General features: G+C 42.4%; 1 protein-coding gene across 4 annotated transcripts in view; it reads right to left on the bottom strand.

The window, feature by feature from the left end:
- LOC134549607 (potassium voltage-gated channel subfamily KQT member 1-like) overlaps positions 1-15498 on the bottom strand; it is a 395125-nt gene that overhangs the window by 48938 nt on the left and 330689 nt on the right. For 2 of the 4 annotated variants that reach the window (XR_010080145.1, XM_063395350.1), the window contains one exon: positions 1866-1964. The exons of the other annotated variants lie outside the window; for them this stretch is intronic. Coding sequence is in view for 1 of the 2 variants with exons in the window: in XM_063395350.1 (XP_063251420.1) it covers positions 1884-1964 (81 nt within the window). In the remaining variant the exon portion in view is untranslated. The remainder of the gene's footprint in view (positions 1-1865; positions 1965-15498) is intronic. 4 annotated transcript variants of the gene reach the window in all.

Genomic DNA, 15498 nt, shown 5'->3' on the forward strand with positions numbered 1-15498 from the left:
AGGCTGTGACTTTGGTGAGGGTGTGATGCCTGCTTGGGTGGCACGAGCTGCCTCAAGCACCCTGAGGAGAGGGATGCCACTGCTGCTCAGGGTGAAAAGAAACCTGCATTTCCTCCTCATGGCAAAGGTGTTTGTGAACCTGTGCTCGAGCTGAGGGGGGGAGAGGGGGGAAAGAAAAAAAAGACACAAATGGGGCTCGGCCAAATATATGAGCTGTTCTAAAAGTACGATGTGTCATGGGCTCATTTTTCATCAATGCTTCATCACACTGCGTTTATGGTGGCATTAAAACAGGAGAAAACAACAAAAAAAAGACGTCATTTACATGAAATGCTGGAGACACGCCCTCCACCCTTTGATTCCTTCAGTAAGCTGGAAGGAGGTTTGTGTGCGCATGAGAAAGTGTGCTATACAATGCCAGCCTTTATTCTCTCCTTGAATTACTCATACTGTGCAGAATGTAGAAAAAAAAAAAAAAGGAAAAAAAAGTGTAAAAGAAAGAAAGAAAAAAACTCCAAAAAAAGGAAAAATGTTTGGGGGTTATTTTGCTGTTAAGAAATAACAGTGAAACACTGGAGCCAAGCTACAATGCGAGCAAATGCACTGATGGCTTCTGGAGTTTATTTTTGGAGTAGCTTTTTTCAAGGCTGGTATCTCTCCGTGCTTCATGCTGCAGTTGCTACTTTCCTCTGCACACAGGACAACCCAAATTCCTTCCACATCCCCCTAAGTCCTGACCTCAACAAAGGAGTGCCTGTTGTCCCACTGCACGAGGTTCTGCAGGCTGTTAAACCACGGAGGTGGACAGCACCCGGCTGGCGCTGGGGCAGGAAATTTGGGATCATCAGTGCAAGAGATTGGGGCAAGGTGGAGAGCTCTGCATGAGACCCCAGATCTCACTGTGACGCAGCAGTCTAACAGAGGACTTGTGAGTTCAAGACCTGACCTCTTTCCCTTGGGTTTGGGGGGTTTTTTTGAACCTTCTGGGTCTTCTCTCCTGATAAAAAGAAGCGTGATTTAAAATCCCAGCCATGGCACAGAGCAAGAAGGGATATGGGAGGCTGAGGCCAGTGGTCCTGGAATGGGGCAGTGCTGCCTCAGAGCCAGGGGAACACAGCCAGAGACGGGCAGGGGACCCTTGGGAGGACACGGGAGACGGAGCAGGGGGTGCAGGGCTGCGCATTTACATCTTCTGCTGACCTCCACCCTAAGGAATTCACATGGGTGTGTTCTCACTGTCTGGCCATCAGCTAAGGTTTAAGATGATTTAATTGCTCATTTTGGAGACTCTTTATTTTTTCAAAATTAATTTCCTAATTTAGGCAACACACCGACCTTTTTTCCCTATCTCTTCCCCATTTTTTGCTACGAAGGGAGACTCAACTTTTACTACCTGTGGCATTATCCAAGGTTTCTTTATGCCCAGCATAACACAATAGGTTGGACTGGCTCCAGAAGAGTTTGTTTAGACCCTTATATAATTATTACCTTGTAAACAGGATGCACCTTTAAGTTATAATTTAAATATGATAAATGGGCCAAACCCAAAAAGTTTTATTATCCCAGGACACAGTTATTACCAACTTAACAGGAAACACCTGCAAGTTATTGTTAAAATTAGAGATGGCTGAAAAATGGGGAAATCATTTTTGTGGAACAAAAAAAATAATATTATTGAAGTTATTGCATTCTAAAAGGTTCAAACATATCCATTAGGGCAAAATTTCATGCATCGTTTTTATTGAAATCATGTCTTAATGTTCTCATTGGCAGACAACCACCACAATTTTCCACTGAGAACTAGTGTTTAGATAAAGGAAGGGTACTAAAAAGATATTTGAAGCCATGTAAATTTAAAGTCTTACTGAAACAGTGATCAGAGGTCAGGATTCAGTGAGGAGAGCAGTCCCAGCAGTGGGAGGCGTGAAGGTCACTGGAGAAGGTTTCAGGAGAGCCACAGAGCACTGGTGAAAGGTCAAGAAGTGTCTGTCAGCAGCGTGGTCACTGTCTGAGAGGGCTTTCCAGTAACTCAGTGTTGATTTTTAATTTTTTTTTTTATTATTTTTTAAGAAAGTGCTTAATTTTAGAAAGTACTAGAAAAACATCTGAAAATTTTTACTTTATGGCTTTGAAACTGTTGTTTTACTGGACATCCTTCTGGTGATGTCACGAGAGGTAAAATAGATCATTTTATATTAAAAATCAGGAAGGGAAAAAATATTTATTATTCTGTCCTCCAGATTAAAATTATCTACTGTATGCTGTGTTTTAAATGCTGCTGCTACATTAATGAGCCATTGTCAGATGTACAACTACAAATCTGCATGTGTTTCAAATGACACCATTAGGCTAAACCTTGCAGGGGTGTCATGAAACTCTTCCTGAAAACAATTTTCCAATTTTTGAACCAAGGTTGCATTAGATTAAGGGACTATTCCTAAATTAATTGGCATGGAAAATGCATAATGATGTGTAATTGAACAGGCCATCAAGCTGAACAGATTATTGCAGAGGCAAACAGTTTATTCTGGCTTTTTAGGGATATAGCTTTTAGTGCTGCAAATTTTTGAACTTAATAATATTTTTTCAGTGGGAAAATGGGCATAGTTGGTTGAGCAGTTTCATGAAAAAACTTTTTTAAAATGATGGAATATGTCTGTAACAGATGGTTTTGAGAGTCTGTGAGCTTCAGGAGACTTCCACAGGCCTTGATCCCTTAAATATGGGAATGGGGTCTCCCAGTCAGGAGGAGGCTTTAGAAATGTCACCTGACACACACTGTCTGCTCAGTCTTCCCAGACCAGGTTGGGAAGAGTGTATTTTGTAAATACACTTTTCATGTAAAGTGTACCACACTAATTTAAATCAGGGTGCTGTTTGGATGAGAACACTTCTCCTTTTTGCAACAAGAACACAAAGACAGAGGCCAGAAGGCCAAGCAGACTGGAAACTGTGGTAAACAGAAATTAAATTATCGCCGTCCTTTACTCCTTGAAGTCTTTAACTTGTTGTTTCCCTTTAAATTCAGATTCGCCTTCTAAATGTGGGAAGATGAAATGTTTTATTACTCAGCCTTGTTACATTATAATTATTGGGTTTTTACTTTTGCTACAGCGACGTGGTGAACAAGAGAAGTGACTGCAACACATGCTGCTCCTCTTTCCCCTGGTTCCATCAGACTTTCCCATTGTGCACGCACGAGGAGGAGAGGACATGACTGAGTAATCAAAATGAGTCACTTTTCTATCTTTGGTGAAATAACTCTCTGTTCAGCACTCCCCTCTGCCAAGTAGCAGGCAGCTATTGCAAGTAGGTAATTGCCCTGCTAACACATGCCAGGGCTCAGATAAGAACCAAGCTGGGTACACGCAGAGTATTAACAAATTCTCCAAGCCCTGACTCTGCAGAATAAGATTCAGCATTTTCATCCAAGATAATATGCTCTAATTAACCAGTGCACGGTACTTTACACTAAATACAGGGCTTGAATAGAACTTTGGGAATGGGATAATGGAGGCTTATTAGGTTAATAAAGAATCATGTGTTCCAAGGCTGACTTAAAAACACAATTAGACTTCCTTTAAAATAGGCCAAAGTATTTCAGATTTAATCAGTCCCCTGGAGGTTATTGAAATTATGAAATAGGTTTGGCAATCGATAAGTGACATCATTTATGCTGTTCAGAAAATGAAAATGCTCTAAAGAAATACCAGGAGCTTTGGTGGCTAAAAGCCACCTGAAAACAGCCTCAGAGACTGGATGCCTTTTGTCCAGCATTTGGATAGAAAACACTTTATTACAAAAGTGGGAACCAATCTCTAATATCATGTGAGATATATAAGATGTGTATTTTCCCCAGAGCAGGGGCTTCAGGCACTTTGATGGCACAATGGTGGCTTATAAAATGCTTTCACAGTGCTCCTTTGTCCTCAAACCTTGGGAATATCACAGAGTTTTTCCACAGGGTTCCCCTGGCCAGTTTTGGGCCACCTGGTCTACAGCTCTGACTATCTTGAGTGGTCCATTGCCAGTGAAGCACCACTAGAGTGGTGTCCCCACCAGCCTCTCCTGAAGCCCATGTGGCATCTACGTGACAGCAGTGCCTGCCTCCAGGTGGCCACAAACCTTGGGCTGCAGATATCCAAGCACTGGGAAATGGTTTCAAAGCTCTGTGCCAGATCTACAGGAGTTCCTTGGGATGCTGGTGGATCAGGGGCTGGACACAAGTCAGGACTCACAGCACAGAAAAGCCAATCCTGTTCTGGGGTGCATCAAAAAAAGGAGGATCCTGTCCCTCTGCCCCACTCAGGAGAGACCCCCCTGCAGAGCCTTGGGGCCCAGCACAGGAGGGACAGGGAGCTGCTGCAGCCAGAGCAGGGACACCAAGGGCATCAGAGGGATGGAGCAGCTCTGCTGGGAGGAAAGGCTGAGGGAATTGGGATTGTTCAGCCTGGAGAGGAGAAGGCTTTGGGGTGACCTCACTGTGACCTTGGCAGTGCCTGAAGGGAGCCCACAGGAAAGATGGAGAGAGACTCTTGGCAAGGGCCTGGAGTGACAGGACAAGGGACAATGGCTTCACACTGACACAGAGGAGGTTTAGGTTGGATTTCAAGAAGAAATTGTTCCTTCTGAGTGTGGAGAGGCCCTGGCATAGTTTATCAAGGGAAGCTGAGGCTGCCCCCTCCCTGGAAATGTTCAAGGTCAGGCTGGACAGAGCTTGGAGCAACCTGTGATAGTGGAAGGTGTCCCTGCCCAAAGGACTTTAATGTCCCTTCCAACACAAACCAGTCCGTGATTCTACAACTCCTGCATGGACACAAACTCCTGGAGCTCTCACTCTCACAGAATGCTGGGGGTTTATTCTCTGTTTTTCTCAGCAATTTTCTCTCAACAACTGCTCTCAGCAACTTGAAACAGTTGCTGAGTTGGTCTGGCACTTGACAATGTTGTCTGACTCCTTCCTTGAGTCTTCTGTTGTGAATGTATAACACAGTAGCACACACAACATTAGCTACATTTCTACTTTTTTTTTTTTAAATTTTTTTTTCCTTTTTTTTTTTTTTTTTTCTTCAGGGGTGATTTTTCTTACATGTACAGCCTGAGATGTCTTTGTCCTGCCAGCAATCTGTGCCATTATTCCTGCTTTTTATCAATTCAAATTTTTCTTAGCTGATTACGTAGCAACTGATGAGCCAAACACCCCAGGGCCTGATCATTAGGCAAAAAATCCTCACCTGAAATCAAAGAGAGTTTCAGCCTAAAGGGTGGGACTGTCTGCCATGAATATTGAAAAATATCATCCAAATGGATCACATCATCATGTATGCATAATCAGAATAGCCAAATGTGTTTTAGCCTTTTTAGTGGAAATAATATTTAAAAAGAAATACCGGAAAGGTGGGAACACATCTGAGGAAAGAGTCTGCAAGTAAAATTTAGCTCATGTGACTGGTTTGGTACATTAACAGGGGATTATTTCTAGGACTGGTGCTGGCAGAATTTAATCTTTCCTTTGTAGATCTTCTCAGACTAATTTGAATTTTCTCACATTTAAAAAAATCAAATATTCACCCAACTTTTTCCAGTTTTTCTCCACTCACCACCCATCTTCCTCCATCTTAGCTGAAACTAAACTCTAGCTGACCCATAACTAAAACATGAAAGACTGTAACTCTCAATAGCTGCAAAAGATATTTTAAAACACTTCAGTCTGTCAAGGCACAAACTGTTCTCCTCCTCCTCCAGCTATCCAGTGAATATCACTGTATTTCATTGCTATCTCATCTAAAAAGTGTCAAAGAGAGTTAAGTACATAGGACAAATCCAGGCTCCTAGGAGGACTCCCACATGCTTTACACTGAACCCTAATTTTGGTGCCTATCATAAAATACAGTTATTTACACAGTCACTTCAGTGCCAGCCCCCCAGCAAAGTGATATGCAGGAAATCTGTGCAAAACTGACACCAGAATGCCAGATGAGTATTGTCTTGGGTCTCTTCTTATCCCATGATGTGACAGAGGTCTGAACAAAGCTGTCCTTGGTCAAGTCAGGCCATTAGGAAAAATATTTCCTGAATTCTGTGCGATTTCTGGAATTATGTGCAGATTTTTCAGGCCAGTGAGAGCTATGTTTAACCATACATGGCGATACTGGCTGCACAGAATAATTAAAATAACAAAGCCCAGAGCTGCATTTTATTTGCCTCAAGTCACATTAGAATACAACGAGATAAGAAAGCAAATCTTCCTTTCATGTTCTGGAAGTCTGCTTCCTGCTTCCATGTGGATGTGCACTAGGAAACAGCAGGTTAGGTGTGTTTGGAAGTGCATCTGTCAGCCACTCAGCTGATGTAACCCTTGTGTGATATTTGCCCAGAGCAGGGGTGACTCCACCAGGCTCTTGCTGTTTTTCAAGGCACCAGCTGATGGTCAATCTGCCACTAACTTGTCCCCAAAAGGCAAATGGAAGAATTTATCTTCTTCAGTGGTTTAAAGACAATTTTAGCCCAAATGCTGGGCACATGCAACTCAGCACCCATTTCTCCAGTGGGAAGCTGGTCCCTTTCCCTTTGAGAGGAGCAGGCACATTGCCAAACCAGGAGGATCCCGGAGAGCTGATGCAGTTTTGGGTACCCTGGTGACACTGCCTTTGTTCACATGCTGTGCCACCAGCACACACCTGGGTAATGTGCAGGATGACTTGGGCAACATAGAGCAAGATTTTATCTTTTTCTTGTCCATAATTCTTCATCCTGACTTTTCCCAGCTGTGGCCACATCAAAACCCCCTAAGATCTGAGATGGCTGCCTTCAGCAAAGCTGCATGCAGCAACTTCTCAGAGGTGCCATAAGCCTTTGCTCTCTCTCCCTTGCTTGGCTGCACTTGGGGCTCTCTTTGTTCTTGCAAAGGTTCAGTTCTGCATGTCAGGAGTGCCCCACCAGGAAAGGAATACATTTACAGCAAGTGTAAGGATAAATATTTACCAGAACTCATCTGTAACAGCACAACAGGAAAGCTATTTAAAAACAACAACAACAACAATAAAGAAACCAGCCAAGAAGTAAAGGAGTGGTTAATCCCATTGCCTGGACTGATCTATTTTTATACCAGTAATAACAAAGAGACTGGCAATGAATTGCACTTATTATCTTCAGTACAATAGCACAGAGGACCCATGTTCAAGAGTCAGGCTGTCCCTGACATTGCTGGGTTTTGTATCAAAAACTAAAGCATTGCTTTTTATAGCATATAATGTCAGTGTTCACAAAACATCCAAGTGCTCAGGTTTCACTCCCACTGAAGGGAATTTAGAGGCTCCTGCTGATTTATGTGGGAGTCGGGTCAGGCCCCATAGCAACTGCTTATGCCCAAATACAACCTATGGCTGCTGCAAGTAGGAGCAAGCCTTAGGTTTGCATGATGATAATTCTATTTTAAATTTTGTGTAGGGAACACAAAACACATGCACACAAACACACACACACACATAACTGTTTGTTTTCCAGAACTGCTTTTATCTCTAAGTGTTATGATAACCTTTTATTGGGCTCTAAGCTGGCATTTGCAGGTTCGGGGAGGAGTGAATGCTCCTGGTACCTCTGCCTAGGAATAGATCTGGGATTTATGGATGTTTGTGTTTGGGTTGCAAAAGACTTGGGAAGGACAAAGGAGTAACTGCTCCCTGGTTAGAGCCACTTTTCTGAAACTTCTCTGTGGACAGCAAGGTCTCCAGAAAGCAGGTGCCTCCCAGGGGGGAGGAAAAGGAGTCAGCACACAAACCTCAGAAGGACCTGCAGACAGAAATCCTAAGGAGGATGGAAGTGGAAATGGACATACAACTGTAGGGAAAGATCATGCTGGAGCTACAAGAATCTCATTGCACGACTCAGACAACATAATTCACGGAAATCTGAGGTTACGTAAAATCTTGAGAAGACACTGGTTGGTGTAACGCATGAGAGACAGTAGCCAACAATGAGGGAAGAGCAGCAGAGTGTGAATAAGAGGAGTGCCTAAATTTACCCAGATCTGTACAGCCTTTTTGTTTCTTTTAAGTGAACAAAAACTCATCACAGGACTCTTTCAAGTTTTAAAGATGATCCTTTTAAAGACGGAGAATGCCACAAGAAAGAGAGGAGGAGGTGTAGTGCAGCACAGACAATCAAATGGCCACCAAGCATGTCCTCTGCTTCCTGCAGCAGATGTTTATGGAGAGTATAAAGCTGAGGTTGTGTAACATTATTCATTTCCTTGTTTGGCCTCAGCAATCATCTCTTCAGGGGCTTCCTGAGGTGGATGTGCAGCGTGGACAGTCGCGTCCTCCTGTGCCAGCCTTCCGGCATGGATGTGGTCAGGGTCTCCTGGAATTTCGCCCTCCTCACTGTGCCATGGCAAAAAGCTCTGCAAAGCCCCTCCATGCTGCCCAATAAAACAGGGAGCTCTTCTTCCCCCCAGCCTGTTAAAATCTCTTTTTGTGCCCTGTCACTTTGTTATAACACTTGATCACCAATGCTTAACTGCTGTCTCTGTCTCCACATTTATGAATTTTGAGACGTCTCCCACATCCCTCCCCTCAATCAGATCATCTTGATATACCTTACTTATGGTAAATCCTTTCCTTTCTTTGAAAACTAAGATGATGTTCCCAAGGATGAACAGGTAAAATCAATACCCAAAGGTATTTCTGGTTTCAAACAAGTGTTCATGTGAGCTGAGGTTAAAAATCACCTATGGGGAATCATAGCACATACATCTGGAAATCCCAAATCAAACAATCTTTAGGTGAATGTGGAGAGACCTATAAGACATACATGCTTAAAAAAACCCCAGATAATGATTTTTAAATTAAGTGTTTAAAAATAAACCGCTTGCTGCTGAACACTCAATACATTTTTTACTGTTTGGAGCATTATTGTTAATTTACGTAAAGAAGGCAGATAATTCAAATAATGGGAAGACCACTCCTTCCTCAACCTTTACAGCTTCCTCAGTGCCCTTGCCCTGTTTTCATTCAACTATCTAAATATTCATCCAAACTATTGACCGGATGCAGTGTGGAAAAAAATAACTTGAAATAAACAGGCTTCTCTATTTATACACATTCTGTTGTGCTTGTGCTGGGGCTGATCAAGAAGACGTGTGTTTCTGGAAATCAAATCATACTGCACAGAAGTGAAGATTAAAGTGGAAGAAGAAGACAATCCAATGTGACATCAGTGGACAAAGCCACATCTCAGTGAGTTTCTCTGTCCTCAGGGGCTGTGATGGCATACAATACTTTCTCTGTTGTGGCCATTTTAATTATGTGTTTTGATTGAGCACATGGGTGCTCTGATGAAGGACACAGCCATATCAGTGTCAGTGAGTAGCACACCTGGTATCTGTGGCATTTATTTCAGTGTAAGTCAGCTACCTGAGTCACACTAATGGGGGGAGACAGTTCTCAGGTGTTTTTTTACAACTGTTTGGTTTAGCTCTCCATAAAAACGGAGAGGAGCAATGGAAACAAAGTTTCATTCGCTGTCATCCAGAATTTTATCAGCATTATACAATTTTTTAATCACTGTTTATTATTTCAGAGCAATAAGAAAACACTGAGCAGAAGGCTTATTGCCCACTAAACCTTATCTCAAACAGAAAGTCCTGGCAAGGCACAAATCATCCAAGGCAAGTTCTGCTGGCATGAGAGTTATAATATCCAGATTAAGTCAGTAGATACACCTGAGAAGGTATGAAAAAAGCACTATAATTTTAGGGCTATTGCTGATATCTTGACAGTGTTATAAATGAGATAGTGTTTCATTCTGTGCAGCAATGTGACCTTATTGACTTCAGCAACGGTTGCATGAAAATTATTGCAGGTTAGAAACTGAGTCAATGCTACTGGAAAAGAATAATATCCCCCAAATTTAAGGTTATGCAAGCATGTCGGCAATGCCAACCACTCAGAAACAGAAAGCTCCAAAGAAACATGAAAGAGTAGGACACAAAATTTGTGCAAATTATTTATAAAGGGATTATTCCCCCCATAATGAAGTGATGTACCATTAGCTGATGCACTTGTTCTTTTCTAGAATGTGTATGAGCAGACCCTCAGCACCGAGAAAAGAGAATAGCTTTGCCCTCTTGCATTGCAGACAGCAAAACAGAGGAAAAAAAGATACTGTGAGTTTGAACATTGGAAATATGAGGCAACATACACACACAGAAGTAAGGTGTTATTCTTTATGCAGCCATTTTTTAGCACTGAAGATCGGTTAAAAGAGAGAAGACAAAAGATGCCCAAATTCCTTTAGAGGTCAGCTGATTCAGGACCAAACGCTAAGGATTTCTCAAGAAAACATCCCCAAACAAAGAAAATTCAGTGAAAGCCAGCCTTGGACACACACTAAATAACAGCACTGCCTGGAGATAAGAAGGTACTGGGTAGAAATGAGGAAGGCCATAGTTCCTATGGCTCTGTTCCACAGGGTCCCAAACTTTGAGGCGTATTTAACTAAACCTTAGATCAGTCTCAGCTGATTTCTCTCAGGGAAGAGCACGGGTTAAAGGAGAACGGGGAGGCATAAACAAGTTGTGTGTCACATGTAAACAACAACCAGCGGCGGGCCTGGAGGAACGGCTGCGGATTTCAGGGAGACGTGGGCTCATGCAGGACGTGAGTAACTCCCAGAGACTTCCCACTATCTTTCAGTGGGCTCCCACTGACGTTACTGGTATCCTGTGGTGAGAGAATAGCACCAATATTTTTAGCTGTGTGTGCTGGCTGTTCTCTGGAGCCCGTGCAGCACTGGTGTATTTTTAGTGGTCCATTATACGGAGGAGTCTTTGCGCCGTGTTGTGTCACACGCAGCGTGTGAACTTCCTGCCCCTGCTCCTCCGTGCCTTTGATCCTGCCCATCCAGCCACCACAGCAGCAGGGCTGACACATCAGCCAGGGCCATTTCTTCCTTAATAGGACTTCCCAGGTAGGTGGAAATGTGCCCAGCAGGGCAGGGTGTCACTGCACGGACACAAGAGCCGCTGCAGAGGGACCGGTCGGAGCAATGCCAGGGATGCTGTGGAAATCCCACCCTTTTGCCTGTCAATATTCTGGATTCCATGTCCCTGTGTCCTAAGCATATTTTGCATTCTTAGCAGCTGTAGTAGTGTCACCTTTCCAGGTACAGCTGTCTGTGCTATTACATGGTTTGCTAATTGCTGACAAGGCCTGATGCACATTCAGAACTCACAATTGAGTGTATCACGACCAATAAGTTGATCTAGAGAGGTCATTTCTGGTTGTTTTTTTCTGGTGTATGTTTCTAGGAAAGAAGTTCAGTTTTCCTTTGTAAAGTTTCTTTGACTTTCCTGTTATGATTGTTATTCAAAATAACTAAAAAGTGATGTTCTACCGATTCTGTATTTTTTTACTGCTTTCCTTTTCATCAATGAATCCTTAATAGGTGTTGTCAGTAACACATGCTAGCTGTTAGAAAATCCAGATGAAATTATACAATGCCTCATGACACACACACTGTTTCCCCACTCCTCAGTGCTATACACCCAATCCATCATGACAGCTGTTTAAAATCCACAATGCCAGTTTCATATGTGAATTTCTTAGAAAAAATAACACAATATTCCTTTTCCCTTTGAAAGCATGAGAGTAGCTAGATTCTTATTCCCCAGTATTTTGAGAATGGTTATATTAAGTTTAACTTTCTGCATTTCAACAGAATTTGCAAAACACTTTCATTTGAATTAGAGAATCACACAATGTATTTTGACATATTTTCATCACAATTTTCTGTACTGACTCTTCTGACTTTCAGTAGTTTTTCATGTTTGTAGGGGCAGAATATCACAAGAGAGCAGTGGCTTTATTTTCAACTGCCTTGCACAATCTTTATGAGAGTGAAAAGTGGGAGCCGGGAGAGAAGAGAGAGACAAAGCTTTTGAGAAGAAATTCTGCTGCCCTTGTCCCAGGCCTCTCTGTGCAGGGTTATTGCCACAAGCCAAAGCTCAAAGGGTGGCTGCTGAGACTCTGAATGACAGGGCTTCCCTGCAAAGGGTGCTGGCCCTTCACAAAATAAAAGAACCAAAGCTTTCAATGCCCTTTCCCCCGCTAAAGAATCAAAATCCAATGAGAGTGGATTTTAAGCTCTCCTAAAATCTCCCGCAGCCTCTCTGAGGGCACCCAGAGAGTACTGAGGCCGTGGTTGACACCTGAGTTTTTAAAAAAAATACTGGGTTCCCCAGATGCTGTCTGTTGTGAGGCCTTTTCCCTCCTCTGGGTTAATTCCCAGGGGATGTCTGAAGTGCCCTGACCTGACACTTGTCCTCACAGTGTCTGTGTGTCTGTGCACTCACACATTCATGTATTTGTACACAGAATCATGGACACAAGCAAATCCTTCAAGCAAGAGAGGGGAGACAAAGCTGTTGATTACAGAAGAAATTCTGTCACTATGTGTAAGGTAAAACTGAGTGGCTTAGTCAGGATATATTATTATTATTTTTGCTCTGCTTTGGTAGGTGGCAACCCCAATGAAAGGGAGGAAGAAAAACCAGAGCTGTGCATCAGCCAGTGATGGGAATGGAAACATCTCTCGGTTCCTCCCAAATGTGCTCTCCAGACCAGCCTTGCTTCATGCTGCCCCTTCAGGCAGCAGCACTTTAGAAAGCATTTCACAGCTCCAACTGTTTTCTCTATGCTCAGGAGAGATTCCTGGTCTCAGCTGTGTAAATGTTTTAACTGAGATTCGTGCTTGGCTATTCAGGTCACTGCTTTCTCTTCCGGCCCACACAGGCCAAAATGCATCTATATAAGCACAAAGTGTCCAAAATCAACACAGTATTTTTCACTTGAACACACCCATGGCACGTGGCTCCCTCAAAGTACAGGATACAATGCCAAGCAGTAGATTTGTACATTTGCCTGACGTGAACTTAGCATGATTTATAAAAAAAGAGGCAATAGGCCGGTTGTGTGCCCGAACAAATCTGGCTTGGCAGAAGCTATCATTCCAAAGAAGGAACTCAAGGAAATCAAACTCTCCCTCTGGTCTTGAGAAAGGACTTATCTAATGTAGGAAGTGTTCTCAAAATGTTTAATTTGTATGATGAACTACAATGTATTTCTTTCTGAATTCAAGTAAGCCTCTATCTCCTTTGCTGGAAGAATAAAATAAATTTCCTTCTGCTGTTTTGACTTTGTTCTTTAAGAGGTTTAGGGACATCTTGAAGCTCAACAGCATTTAAATGATTAAAACACCCTTAGTTGTAGAAAGACACAGATAACTCTAGAGATAGATTTAACCAATGCCCAGATTTTCAGGGATTGTGTTCCCACATATTGTCATCCTGCCTGCAACCATATGTCATAAAAAAATAAAAAAGCAAGTTTCTTTCAAAGTTGATTTTACAAAACAGGAGTAGGAAGGCTTTCCCTAAACTTGGGAAAACAACAGAAAGATCAAGGCTCTAGAGGTAAGAGATTGATGAAGCTATTTTATTCTATCTGCACTGGTGCATTATTGGCATTGTCACCACTGTCACAGACCCTCCCTTCTCCTTGCCAGTCTCTGGAGGGAGGTGCTCCCCACGAGCCTTCCCACACAAGAACCACCAGCATGTCTTAACTACAGCAAAGGAATGCTCTGACTGCTATTTGACAGGCATCACATTCCCCCCCCCCCACTTTTAAAATCTATATCCACATCTTAGCATTGTATTTCCTTCCAACAATATTTATCTCCACAGATCTGGGTCAAAGTTAGCAATAGTTCTAGTACAAGAAAGTGACTATCTTTGATAAATCAGTTTTGGCAGAAAAAAAAAAAAATCAAATATTCTTCTCCTTTTGTTGAAGGCAAAGTCACTCTGGCCTCTAGATAGCCCAAACTACAAATATATCTGTGTGCATCACTGTAAGTAAACAAACTTCCCCCAGGAGGCAGAAGAATATTTATTTGTGCTGCAAAATGAATCTCCTCCTAAAGGATATGTTGCTTACAGTGTACCTTCCCATCTGCATTAATTACAAGTAGTAATTAGGCCTGGTTCAGGTAAAGGCAGGTGATTCACATGATGGGCAATGTGAAAGGTGCCTCGCAGAGGACAAAAATAAAAACATACAGAAGTTAAAAACATTTTTCCATAGGTCTCTCTTCTCCCTACAGAATCAATGAAGCTGTTACACTGACATTTATTTGTAAAAAAGATGTATTGACGTGGCCTTAATGCTGGGATGGTTTCAAATTCATACACCAGTGCAGATTACCAGACTGAAGGAAAAATATGTTGAGTTTCAACTCAAGTTTGAGATCTAGAAGGGCAAGTGTGTACTGGTGAAATCTGAATAATTGTAGGGGCAAATATTGTCCTGTTCTCAAATTCCTCTTAGTTTCCACTTGATTGTTTTTTGGTTTTTTTAACCACACATCCATACCAGTTGCCACCTCTGCTCCCCATGTGGTACCAGGACAATAAGGAGTAGCTCCAGGCCAGGTTAGAACTCTCATTTAAGTCCCTTTGAGTATTTTAGGTAGCTTTAGGAGAAAGCAATAAAGCCACCCGTTGACACATAAAGCAGAGCCCAGCATGAGTAAAACAGGACCATCTATCTCTGTTTGCCCCCCACACCCCACTTTGCATTAAAAACTTATTTAAATATCTGTCTGAATGTAAGGTTTCATTTTGGAGTTTTTGGAGTAGAGAGGAAGCTTTTTTTTTTTTTTTCCCCAAGTTTTCAGCCACTTCCCATTAATTTCTAGGCAGTTTATGTAATTCTGTAATTATGTATGTCTTATAACAAGTGGCCTAGCAAGTCATGGCATTAGAGTTTTCCTTATGGCAGCAATCAGTGATCCATAACTGCTGTGCTGGCTGCTGGGGAAACACTCACTTGCCCTAAATGTTTTACAGAGCCAAGATTAGTGAAGTGTGAAGGGAAACACGAACATCCTCATTATCGATTGGAAATAAAAAATGGAGAGTTATTCAGAGCTTTTCCCAAGTTCAGACAGGAGGCCTGAATCACAGCTTCAGCTCCCTCAATGCCAGACCCAAACTCCAGTCACCAAAACTACACTTCTGTCAGTAAATCTTTAAGTAAATCTGGTGATTCCTTCTCCAGCACAGGTTGCTTCCAGATGCTTCCAGCCTGAATGATCAACTAAGTGATTTTTTTTCCTTGATAAGGTGGCAGATTATGTCTGAGCGTTTATAATTTCAGAAGTCTACTTTGGTAACTTTGATTTGATGACTCTTTTAGAAGCAAATAGTGAAGTGGGAATCTCAAGAGACACGATTTGGCGGCAGCAGTAATGCCAGATATTCCAAGCCTGCACCCTGCTTGTTCCTACGCCCTGAACTGTGCCAGGAAAATCTTGCATGTGAAGAAGGCCAGGGAATTTGGTGGATCCTCCCAAACCCAGGTTGTTTTGTTTTTAACAATTTAAAAATAAGGGAATTTTGTCTTGTAGGGTAGGAATGACAAGTGTTACACTGGAAAA

Source organism: Prinia subflava, chromosome 4 (genome assembly GCF_021018805.1).
Source record: "Prinia subflava isolate CZ2003 ecotype Zambia chromosome 4, Cam_Psub_1.2, whole genome shotgun sequence".
Lineage (NCBI taxonomy): Eukaryota > Metazoa > Chordata > Aves > Passeriformes > Cisticolidae > Prinia > Prinia subflava.